At 42.0% G+C, this 12,433-nt stretch overlaps 1 protein-coding gene across 1 annotated transcript in view; it reads right to left on the bottom strand.

The window, feature by feature from the left end:
- The window catches only part of LOC145354672 (protein disulfide-isomerase-like), a 28,310-nt gene that overhangs the window by 8,570 nt on the left and 7,307 nt on the right, over nucleotides 1-12,433 (bottom strand). Inside the window, exons 3-7 of the mRNA XM_080206107.1 lie at nucleotides 11,927-12,060; nucleotides 11,572-11,709; nucleotides 7,176-7,292; nucleotides 1,837-1,962; nucleotides 529-723 (exon numbers count right to left, since the gene is read on the bottom strand). Of these exons, the coding sequence (XP_080062233.1) occupies nucleotides 529-723; nucleotides 1,837-1,962; nucleotides 7,176-7,292; nucleotides 11,572-11,709; nucleotides 11,927-12,060 (710 nt within the window). The remainder of the gene's footprint in view (nucleotides 1-528; nucleotides 724-1,836; nucleotides 1,963-7,175; nucleotides 7,293-11,571; nucleotides 11,710-11,926; nucleotides 12,061-12,433) is intronic.

Genomic DNA, 12,433 nt, shown 5'->3' with positions numbered 1-12,433 from the left:
CAACGTTTAGCAAATTGGCAAAATCTGAAATGTGCGGCTAATTAGGGTGGCATGGTAGCACAGTGGTTAGCACTGCTACCTCACACCACCAGGGACCCAGTTCGATTCCTGGCATGGATCACTGTCTATGTGGAGTTTGCAAGTTCTCCCCATGGCTGTGTAGGTTTCCTCCGAGTGTTCCGGTTTTCTCCCACACTTCAGAGATGTACTGGGTGGGTTGGCCATGCTAAATTGCCCCTAGTGTCAGATGGATGAGCAGAATGAGTGTGTGAGGTTACAGGGATAGGGCCTGGGGCGGATTGTTGTTAGAACATGTGCAATGTGCTGATGGGCCTCCTTCTGCACTGTAAGGATTCTATGATTCTCACTGGTTTGTAATAAATTTCAGCTTCACAATCCATAGCTCACCCAAAATGTGAACAAAATCTTCAAATTATATTTATCAAAAGTAGGAATGATACAAAAATATTTTACAGTATTTTGAATTTTAAAAACTTTCTCTGTTTCTATCAAAAGCGAAATATTTACCTCAAGTTTTACATCGAGACTGTCCTGACAGAAACGTTTCACATTCTCCGTGGTGATGACATCAAATGGAAACTTGTATTTCTTGACACTGCTGATATTAATTAAACGGATTGTTGGTGCATCCTTCTTTGTCACAGAGAAATAGCCCAGTACGTGTTCAATATCACCGTTTATTTCAATGAAAACAAAAAGGATCTGGAAAAAAAGATGGAGACAGTTGGTACTGAGGTCAGCCTTTAAAGGGCTAGTTGGCAGCAGAAATGTTTATCTGAAACATGCTATGAAAATAAGACGGCCATTCTTACTTTCACTGTTACTGCATTCATTGGGTGGGATTTTCCAGCACCCCTGTGGTGTGTGTTCCTGCAGCAGAGGCAGCTCACCATTAGCCACCAGCAGGATCCTCCGGTCCCACCAATGTCCACGCCGTTTTGTGTGGCTTGCCTGCCCCACCCCTGGAAACCCAACACAGGGATCAGCTTCGGCATTGTGGGAAGATCCCACCAGTGGGAAAGTCCAGAAAAATTCCACGCATTGTCTTCTTCTGATTCAGCAAAGTAAAAGAAAATGTTGGTAGCTTGAATATTCCTAGGTGTAAAGTCCTTGGATGGGATTCTGTGGCCATGATCGCCCCAAAACCACAGAATCCTACCCCAGGTCAGCAGAACTTTGTGTGGTCCGCCCGACCGCCCGCTATGATTCCTGTGGAGGATGGGACGGGAGGACTCCCCCCTCCCTCATGGCTGAGGTTCTAAATGTTAGGAATTCTACCTCTGAAGACCTCTGTCCATCATGGCACATTCAGAAAGACCCTTCATCCCCATGCAACATTCAGACCCACCCCCCTCCCCCATACCCTGTGGTATACAGATTTTTCTTAAATAATTCCTTTTTTGCCACTGCCAATCTATCTAGATGGCCATTGCATCAGTGTGCAGTGTGTGAATTAAACTTCTCAATAACATTCTCGAATGATAAAAATATTACCGCCACAACGCCTTGCTACCCCAACATTGCTAGAGTTAAAATTCATGTTTAGCAACTCAGGAAACCAGTCAAATGTTCCAGTAGAGCCAACTATTCAAAATGATATTATAAACACAGAATTGATTAGTAGATTCAGATAGAAAGATGTGTTTTTGACTTTCATTCTTAAATCCAGCAAAAACTAAAATGAAACTATACATGTTTCAGAATGATGATGGAAATGAGGGAAAAAAACCCTTTTCTTATCTTTCTGAACATTTTTTAATGGTTTATTGGGAATAGTCATGAGGGTTAACAGACAATGAGCAGATGATTACATACCTTGCCTCTGAAGGAAGCTGCAGCATCTCGAAACTCATTCAGTAGCTGATTGTGTTCCTCAATAGTTTTGTTGATGAACAACAGAATGTGGCGGTCGATTTTAGCAGCAAATATTTTAGCATTATTCTGTAAAATTAAATGTCACTGGTAGCTTGACAAGCATGTTATAAATGTACAATTGCAATAATAGGTTCTTTGTAGCCATACCCACAATGAATAGATAAAAATAAGCTGGACGGAGTTTCAGGAAATGTTCAATAGTAAGACACAGAGCCATAGATTTAAGAGCAGATAAGACTGTGTAATTAACTTATAACTTCTTTATGCAAAAGGTATACATCTCTTGCCTATCCAATAGAGAATATTGTGTATTTGAAGAAAGTAACCGTATATATTTTTTGAGACACAACAAGGAAATGCATTAAGGTACGAAGTCAAAACTTTGGCAATGATTCTGGGGTGGCAAGGTGGCACAGTAGTTAGCACTGCTGTCTCACAGCCCAGGGATCTGGGCTTGATTCCCAACTTGGGTCACTGTCTGTATTGAGTTTGTACATTCTCCCCATGTTTGCATGGGTTGCCTCCGGATACTGTGGTTTTCTCCCACAGCCCAAAGATGTGTGGGTTAGGTTAATTGGACATGCTAAATTAACCCTTTGTGTCCCAGGATGTGATAGGTTAGAGGGATCAGCAGGGTAACTCAACGGAGATAGGGCTTGGGTGGGATTGCTGTCGGTGCAGACTCGATGGGCTAAATGGCCTCCTTCTGCACTGTAGGGTTTCTATGAATCTATCTGATAGACAGCAAAACTATCTTACATCGATAATTGCCCTCGAACTGAATCAACCACATTACTGTGGGCCTGGAGTCACATATAGGCCAAACCAGGTAAAGATTTTCTCCCCTTAAGTACATTAGTGAGCCTAATGAGTTTTTATTACAATAGTTAATTCCATAATATTATTAAATTCAAGTTTCACCATCTGCTATGATGAGAGGCGAACCTGGGTCCACAGAAAACTATGCTGAGTGTCTCAGTCTGGTGAAAATACCACTATGCCATCCCTAGCTTCCTCAATAATATCATCTCTAAATCATCATTTTTTCCAATCTTACCTTTACTTACAGTTTAAATTCTCAATCTCACTTAACAGCTTGGCTGATATTATTTTGGGGTTATTAGAAGTTTTTTTTTTCAGTGATTTCTACCAAAATGTTCACTGATTTAATTTGAAGGGGTTATCAGTTAGAACTGATTACCTCACAAATATTAGAGGGGAAAGAACCCTTGCAATGTTCAGTTGCATACAAAAAAAAAGAAACCTCCGAGACACACCCGTAACAAATCAATGATTCAGCATACATATTCCATGCTGATGTGATGTACATAATTGAATTCATTTCTGACAGGAATGGAATTGAAGACTGCATAATTTAAAGGTTTTTTTTTAAGCAGAGTTGGATCATCTTATGATGCTGTTCTGAGAGTGAAGGCTATAGTCTTTAATCAACTATTGACTCTGTTCACACACTGGGTTATACAGATTATTAAAAACAAGGTCAAAACTCTTCCCGTCCAAGAAAATTACAATTTCATCATCCTCGCGTCATTTTAAGCAATAAATATAGGCCTTTAATTTTAATTTTAATTTCAAATTAAAATTATTTGGAGTTTAAGCGAGAGTCTGGGCTGAATTGCCTTGAGGCTTCTTTCATTCAAACGCAGTAACTTCAGTGGGAGCTCCGTTTGCCAGTCCCATCAAGGCTCACTGCTCTGCTAAAGTTACTGTGGCAGAGCAGGAAAAGTTCTGAGGAAATTCTCCCCAATGATGGTGAGCCCCTTAAGTATGGTGTCAAAAACTGAAGAGGGGGCGATCTTACCCACTTGTCACACTGGGAGGGGTGAGCCAGTAATATCGGGAGAGAGGTACAAAACGGGGCTTGCACCCAGTTTTTCACCTCTTGCAATCTTATCGCCACTATGAAGCCAGCATGATCAGCCTTGCACCTGGGCAGGGCACAAGGCTGATTGTAATATTTAATTTTATAGTTAAATATTATAAGTTAGCCCAGGTCGCAATCACCCACTTGGCTTAATGGCCTCACCAGTGGAAGTCCTCGCTGGTGAAGATGACGCATAATCCCCATCAATGGGGACCAGGTGTAATAGCCTTGCCAATAGGACCATAGCCCATTGAAGCCCTCTGAGAGGTTGGGGGGGCAGTGTCCCTTGGGTAGTGCCAACCTGGCACTATCCACTGGATACCATGGCAATGCCAAGAGGGAGGGTCTAAGGGGAAGTGGGGGAGTTGTGTACACGGCAATTGAGGATTGTCAAATTGGCAATCCCAGTAGATGTGGGAAGAATGTTCCCAATGTTGGGGCAATCCAGAATTAGGGATCACAGAGTAAGGGGTAAGCCATTCAGGACTGATTTGAAGAAGAACGCCTTCACTCAGAGAGTTGTGAACCTGTGGAATTCTCTACCACATAAAGTTATTGGGGTCAGTTTGTTAAATATGTTCAAGAGGGAGCTGGACGTGGCCCTGGTGGCTAAAGGGATCAAGTGGTATGGAGAGAAAGTGGGAGTGGGATACTGAAAGTGCTTATTAGTCATGATCTTATAGAACGATGGTGCGGATTCGAAGGGCTGAATGACCTACTCTTGCACCAATTTTCAAGATTCTATGTCAATAATCTTCCAAAAGAGGAATGGAGGCCAGAAATCGGGGAGGGAGGGGTGGTGGAGAACAGCAATTGCTGGGGGGTGGGGTTGGGAGTGAGAGATCTCTCTCAGTGTATTGTCTGCACTTGCATGGTACACTGAGAGATTGACACATATGCAATGGCACCCTCTAGCTGTAAGCAGCTGGCATTCCGACAAGAACAGACTCTGTCCACTCCCTCTACTGGCGTGAATTACACTTACTCCCTCTTTTTGCACTAAGTGCCATAAGTGCCATTGGAGCCTGAGAGCACACCAAAAAAAGGGTCCAATTCTCTCCTGCTCTCACATTCATTCAGCACTTAGAACATTTTTGGTCAGATTGCCCCTGTAGGTTTTCATTCTGTTTCTCAAAGCCTCTTGTTTGTTTTCCTGAGCATCAAGAATCTACAAACTAAAAATTTACTTTGTATTGATTTTCATTGAATGTACAGGTTATCAAACTATCAACACCCAATTTTAATGATCTTTACCTTTCCTCATATTCCATTCAAGGTCCAGAGCATAGAACTATACACAATGGACCTGAACTCTCTCAGAGTGGCATTCCACATCAGAATGCCACTCTGTGCCCAGCCTGTCATGCCTGACCCAGGCCAGGTGAGACCCAGGCAATGGCTTGGTGTTGAAGTTCAACTGAGTTAAAGGCAACACCCCTTTATAACAGCACTAGCTGCCATAAACCAAATAAGTTTGAAGATCCAACAAAGTTGAATGTTCCTTGACAGGCCAGGAAGAAGGATCGTTTTTGGGGTAGGTGGGTAGAATTTGGGGAGTGGCTTGATTGGAGTTTTGGGTGGGAGGAGGACTGGAAAATCAGAATTTGGGGGTGGGTATTGGAGGTCCCAAGGGAATTGGTTGGGCGGAGTGGTGTTGGTGAGGCTTGGTGAAGGTCCAGTGGGTTGAAGAGGTTTCTTTTTGAAGGACATTGGCTCTTGGGTTGAGTTGAGCTCTGGGGTTACTGACGTTTGAGGGTTGGGACTCAGCGAGTGGTGGTTGGGCTTCAGTCAAATTTGGGGTAGAAGAACTGTTGGGTCTTGGACCTTAGGTCGGGTCAGGGTGAGAGTCTGGTTGTGTGGGGTGGAAGTAGGGGGAGCAGCAAGGTGTTGAGGGAAGAGTTCCCACTTGGGTGAGGGAAATCCCATAGGGGCTGGGCAGTCAAGGATATGGGGAGACCCTGGGTATGGGCAGGGAAGTCCCATGGAGTGGGGTAGTCAGGAGGTTAGAGAGGTGAGTGTCGGGGTGGGGGGGAGGGGGGGGATTGTTACAGAAGTCACAAGGGACTTTAGCCCTTCTAACTCTTTCTAGGTAAGTGTTGATGTTACCCAGTTCCAACCATCTGAAGTTTGTGATTTAAATCTCATTTTGAGATGGTTCCCAGCACAGGGGCAGTTTGCAAATCTGGGCAATTGTCCTGCAAACTGTACCTGTGAACATCCAAAGGGGATTCCCCAGCCGGGGAGTTAAATGTTACAACCCAATATTTAAGGACTAACGTTTTGTACAAATGAATGATTGCTACCCGGGATTTGTGCTTTATTCCTCAAAGTACAATTGCCAGGATCTCTTTGTTATTCGTTTATCACCATTGCACATCTTGTAGTCCCACTGTCTGTGCCCTTCCGCAGATGCAACATAATCTCCCACTTTTTGACTGAATATCCTGATCTATTCAATTCATCAGCAACTGTTTATTTATAAATATTCCCAATTTGGTATCATTTGGAAACTTGATTGGTCGGTTCGGCACTTTGGGCGGAATCTTCTGATACTTTTCCCAGAGTGAAAGGTTCAGGAAGAAAACCGGTGTGTAACTCTCTGGCTGCACAGCTTCTCTCCAGGTTCTCTGACACTCTGTGCACAGAGAATCTGGGAGTGTGGTTCCCCCATTACACTGGGTGGTAGGTCCTGATAAAGATGGCAGTGAGAACTCCACAGAAATTAGGGCACCATCAGTAAAGGCTGCCCCAATCTGCACTGAAAAGAAACTTCCTCCATCCCATCACAGACACGGAGAGGTGCCCACAGCATTGGGGTAACCTCCCCATTCAAAAAATGGGGAAACCATCCTCCCCAGTATAAGCACAAAGGCATCCCCCTGCTCCCCCAATTCCCCACCATGTATAAGGGGAACCCCAGTAGGCCTGCTCCTTCCACAGCCCTCTGGCACTGCCAGGGCATGTCCCTTTCCTCTCAAAAGCCATACTTATCTTTGCCCTCTGGCAGATTTCTCTTGTCCTATTTCTGTTTTGCAATACCTATTGTAAACTTCACCAAGATGAGGTCACATTAATGAGGGGCACATTACCAGAGGTGAGCATATAGCAGGGCAACCCTTTAAATTCATCTGAGCTTATTCAAACATGTCTAAGTGAGGCTCCCGCCCTCCATGCTCATGGCTTTGGGGACACAGAACCACCCTCATTTATAACTAATGAGTTCTGGTGAAATATTACTGACTCTTTTTCTCTCTGCACAGGAGCTGCTCTACCTGCTAGATATTTTCAGCATTTTCTGATCTCTCAGATCTCCGGCTTCTGCACTATTTTGCTTCAATTACGGCTAAATACATTCCTTTAAAAACCCAAAGAGCTGAAGTGTTATATAACATACCTCTTCAGTAAATTCAGTTACAAGGTGCATCTCATTAATCCTGATAAATTTACTGAGTTCCTCCTTAGTCAAACCAGCTTCAGCCTTGATTTCAAAATCAACGCGATGATCATCAAACTAAGGAAACAAGAAGCATGTTAAAGTTACTTTCAGCCAAAGAATTCACAATCGATCAAATACTAATATTCTGTGCACACACACAGTCAATAGTTACGCCATTTAATTTTCTGGAATTTGCATCTCTACACAATAGAATGGGCTGGCTCTCTCCACATATCTGAAAATCAGCAAATATTACTAACAATTGTTTGGGGTTTTGTTTCTGGAACTGGCAGAGGAATAGGAATATGTCACTTACCTCTTGAGCCTATTCTGCCATTCTGTGGCTGATCTGTGATCTAACTCTGTACACCTGCCTCTCTCCTTGTGTCTGAATACCTTTGGTTAACAAAAATCTAAAAATTGGAGTTTGAAAGACCCCCACTGTCCCCAGCTTTACTCCATTTAGAAAGTGTTTTTATCTATTCATTTTAGGTCCTAAGTACATCCACGAAACAGTCCCATAGTTTGAGGCCAAACACACAGTTGGGACAGAGTTGAGGGTGCCAGTCCATGAAAAACTCCTGCAGCACGCACTGTGTTATAATTGACCACAGCAGTGCAGTAAGCAGACAGTAAAGAAAGCAAAAGGTATGTTGAGGACATGAGTATAGGGGTGGGGATGTTTTACCACAATTGTATTGGTGAGGCCTGTACAATTGGTAAGGCCACACCTCTAGTATTGTGTGCAGTTTTGATATCCTTATCTGATGAAGGATGTCCTTGCTCTAGAGGGAGTACAGCAAAGGTTTACCAGGCTGATTCCTGGGATAGCAGGTCTGTCATATGAGGAAAGACTAAGTCAGTTAGGATATATTCACTGGAGTTTAGAAAAATGAGAGGGGATCTCATAGAAGCTAATAAAATTCTAACAAGGTCAGACAGGGTAGATTTTGTTCCCAGTGGTGGGGGTGTCCAGAACTATTGGTCATAGTTTGAGGATAAGGAGCAAACCCTTTAGAACTGAGATGAGGGGAAATTTCTTCATCCAGAGGGTGGTGAATGTGTTGAATTCACTACCACGGAACGTAGTTGAGGTCAAAACCTTGTCTGATTTCAAGAAGAAATTAGATATGAAATTAAATATGAACTAAAAGCATCAAGGGATATTAGGGGGAAGGGGGAGTCGGGATATTGAGTTCAATGATCATCCATGATCATAGTGACGCAGGTTCAAAGGGCCGAATGGTCCACTGCTGCTTCTAGTTTCTATGTTTCTAAATAAGAAATCTCAGTTCTCAATTTCAGGCATTGTTTAAACATATGCTGTTGGAGATGCAGTGGTCAATAGGCCCAATCAAATATAACCATGCTTTAGTTTCTGGATATTTAGGTCAACTGACACATATATTGGCTTCAAAAGGATTTCCTGTAGTTTTGTCCACTGAAAGTCAGGGCAAAGCTAATTTCAATTAGAATGCATGAGTGAGTGTGTACAACAATAACTCACCTTCCTATAGCACCCTTAACATTGTAAAATTTCCCAAGGCATTTCACAATTAGCAAATTACCAATTATCAAACAAAATTTGACAACCAACTAGATTGAAACTATATTAGAATAGATGACTGAAAACTTGAGCAAAAAGTTAAGATTTCAGAGACGTCTTAAAGAAAAAAAAAGGTCACAAGGCAGAGAGTTTTAACTGTTTACACCATTCCTAAAGTTACAAAGCCAATGCTCAGACTGGACTGGGCAAACACAAATCCATTCCTTGCTTGCTCCAGAAAACAAAGTCTAATTGAATCCAATTTGAGGTCTCCGTAAAAGGGACAAACAAGATCTAAGCTGGCAAGGTAAGGCATTGTATCCCATCTTGGACTTGATCTTAGCCAAAAGGATGAGTAGAGGACATTTTGGAATAGAGTCATAGAGGTTTACAGTATGGAAACAGGCCCTTCAGCCCAACTTGTCCGTGCTACCCTTTTTTTTCGAAACCCTTAAGCTAATCCCAATTGCCTGCATTTGGCCCATATCTCTCTATACCCATGGTACCCACGTAACTATCTAAATGCTTTTTAAAGGATAAAATTGTACCCGCCTCTACTGTTACCTCCAGCAGTTTGTTCCAGACACTCATCGCCCTCTGTGTGAAAAAATTGCCCCTCTGGACACTTTTGTGTCTCTCCCCTCTCACCTTAAACCTATGCCCTCTAGTTTTAGACTCCCTTACCTTTGGGAAAAGATATTGACTATCTACCTTGTCCATGTCCCTCATTGTTTTATAGACCTCTATAAGGTGACCCCTCAGCCTCCTAAGCTCCAGAGAGAAAAGAATGTTAGAGCAATGAAAATCAGGGATGTGGAAATACTCGAAATCGGCGGAATTTGCCGTTCCGGGGTTTATGAAGCTCCAAGTTTGGTAAAAATGGGCATTTGCAGCTTTGGCTGAAAGACAAATTCTCTGTCCTCACTGGCAGCAGTGACAACAGTAGCAGGGTGTGAATGGTCAGAGAACTCCAGCCAAAATGTCATATAATGGTTTACCTCAAATCAGAAATGCACAACATACATAGAAAATGTATTGTATGACTAATCAACCTTCCAGAGAATTGGATAAAATAACTTGGAGAATGTGGTTTTTTTCTTAATTGTCTTTGTCCTGTTGTTGTTTTCTCATTCTGTCTCACCTCTTCTGCTTCTTTCCTTGTGTTTCACTCTTTCTCTTGTTTGCCATCAAGGAATGTTGGCTTCATTTGGGACAGTTTGTGGGAAAACGTGACCTTCTGCAGCTTCATTTTATGTTCTTCCCAATTGCTTGTGATCTCCTCAGCCCTCACTCCCATGATGTGGAATTGCCGCCATTGGACTGGGGTGGGTACAGTAAGTAGTCTCACAACACCGGGTTAAAGTCCTACAGGTTTGAGTTATACAGTGGGAGAATTTCCTGGTCTCCCTGTGGTGTGTTTCTCATGGCGGGAGGCGCTGCGTCATTTACTGATGGTGGGATCTTCTGATCCCGCTGCTGTCAATGGAATTTCCCATTGACTACACCTATGCTGCCAGGAAACCCACAGGCGTTGGTGCACTGTTAGGGAGACCGGAAGATCCTGCTGGCATGAACAGCCAGGAAATTCTGATCGATCATTAAGATATTCTTCCCCACTCACTTTATACTCAACCCTCCATCCACTCCTCGCTACCTCCACTAAGTATCTTCAAGGATAAGAATGTTCTCAGCCTTCTTCTCGTCTCAATTTTCCTCTCACATTCCCTATTTTGTTTCATTTGTTTCCATAATTTATGCTGTTTAGAGAAACTAAATTAGAAGATGTTCTGCCTTTTTCTATATGTTTCCCTTTCACACACAGGGAAGAAACAATAATTGTTGATTTATTTTTCCATGTCAACGTAACAGTTAAGATGCAAAGTTTTAAATTGGACTGATGTTAGCAATAAGAAAACCTCTCCTTCTTTCACACTTGCCCTGACCCAGTCTCTTCCTCCCTCTTTCTCTGTAAGTTGCACTTTCTAACATTTATAGAGCACTAAAGTTAAAACAGACATAGAAACATAGAAACCAGAAGCAGGAGTAGGCCGTCTGCCTTTTCATTTTGAACACGGCTGATCAGTGCATCAACAGCTGGAGACTCAAAAAGGTTGATATGGAAGATTATCAAAAAGAAGTAATTGATTTAAGGCTTGAATTACTCTATCTGTGGCTGTAAAAAAAGTATTTTTTTTCATTTCATGAACTTCTGTACAAGGTGAATTTTCTTGAAAATTGGGAACAAAGCTAAGTTAATTATTCTACAATTCTGACAAATGCAGTCTCATCCTCCCGATGGAAAAATGCCAAGTCTCAACTCCAAACTCCTCCCCCCATTCTACCTCACAAAGATTGAGAATCAACCCCACAGTGAAGAGAGACAATGTTCTTCCACTAACTGATTTCTTTCTAGGATGTGTTTAGGTTAGCATTAGTTTCTGCTCAGGATTCCTATAAACGGCAGAAAATTCTTCTCAATCTATAGATTTTTGGTTATAGGTTTTTTTCAAAATGAATACATAAACACGACTGGAAGAAGTAAAATAAGTCCCACATAAATCCATACTTTACATCCTAGTTATTGCATTTCAAATTAATACTCCCAAAAATTGTGTGCATTAACTATTAGCTTCAGAGACTATGCAGCCAAGTGGGAGAGGCAAACTGGGAAGGCCAGATGGTTCGTTTGGGAGTGTACAATTAAATTAATGCAGAGTGACTCATTAATGGGTATTCTATAATTGGATCAGAAATGTGTTTATCAAAAGCCAACAGTTTCTCCAAATGAAACAAATTCACACAACTTACCTTTTTGAATAGTGTTACAGTACTCCTTGATATGCTGTATTTTTCCAAAACCTTAACATTGTTGCTGATAGCAAATGGTATTTCCACTGCGTCATTTGCCGTCTCTGAAAATGTTTTCACGTCATCATTTTCAAGGTCCTCAGTAAGGAAATGCAAAATCGGTTCTATTAGACACTCCAGCATAACACGGACTATGTAAGCATGAATAATTAAGCAGTTAGCTTACCAGATTTATCAGAAACGCAAAATCAGTTCTGTAACATACTCCAGCATAGGATGGACTTTGTAAGTCTAAATAATTATACATTTAACTCAGCAGATTTTTTTTGAAAATCTATGCAAATAAAATGATTACCTTGAAAAAGCCGACAATGACAACATCAGCGGAGTCAATAAACTTTTCAACTTCAGCCACGCTATCCAGGAATGCATAGCTAGGGCCAGTCCTTCTTTTTAACCAGTTGATGATACCCTTGGCAGTTCTTTTCCCTGAAGGAACATTAACTATCAGCTGACTATCAATATGTGTTGTTGTCCAAGTAATCCACAATCATTGATGAATGTGTCTACAACCAACATTTGCCACCAACATGCCACTGTGGCATTTTAAGCTCCTTAAATGAAATGACTCTTCTTACCGATTACTTCAAGAAATTGGTTTCTGTTAAAAATAAGTCGACAAATATTGGACAAATCTGACAGGTCAATCATTACTGGGGGTAGATAAAGTGACAGGTGTAGTGATAGTAATAAGTCTTGCAACACCAGGTTGAAGTCTAACAGGTTTATTTGGTAGCACAAGCTTTTGGAGCATTGCCCCTTCATCATGTGAGTCCTGATGAAGGGGCAGCACTCCAAAAGC

This window comes from Carcharhinus amblyrhynchos, chromosome 18, assembly GCF_965287045.1.
Source record: "Carcharhinus amblyrhynchos chromosome 18, sCarAmb.v2.hapA, whole genome shotgun sequence".
Classification (NCBI taxonomy): Eukaryota; Metazoa; Chordata; class Chondrichthyes; order Carcharhiniformes; family Carcharhinidae; genus Carcharhinus; species Carcharhinus amblyrhynchos.
This window is presented reverse-complemented; position numbering and strand designations above follow the sequence as displayed.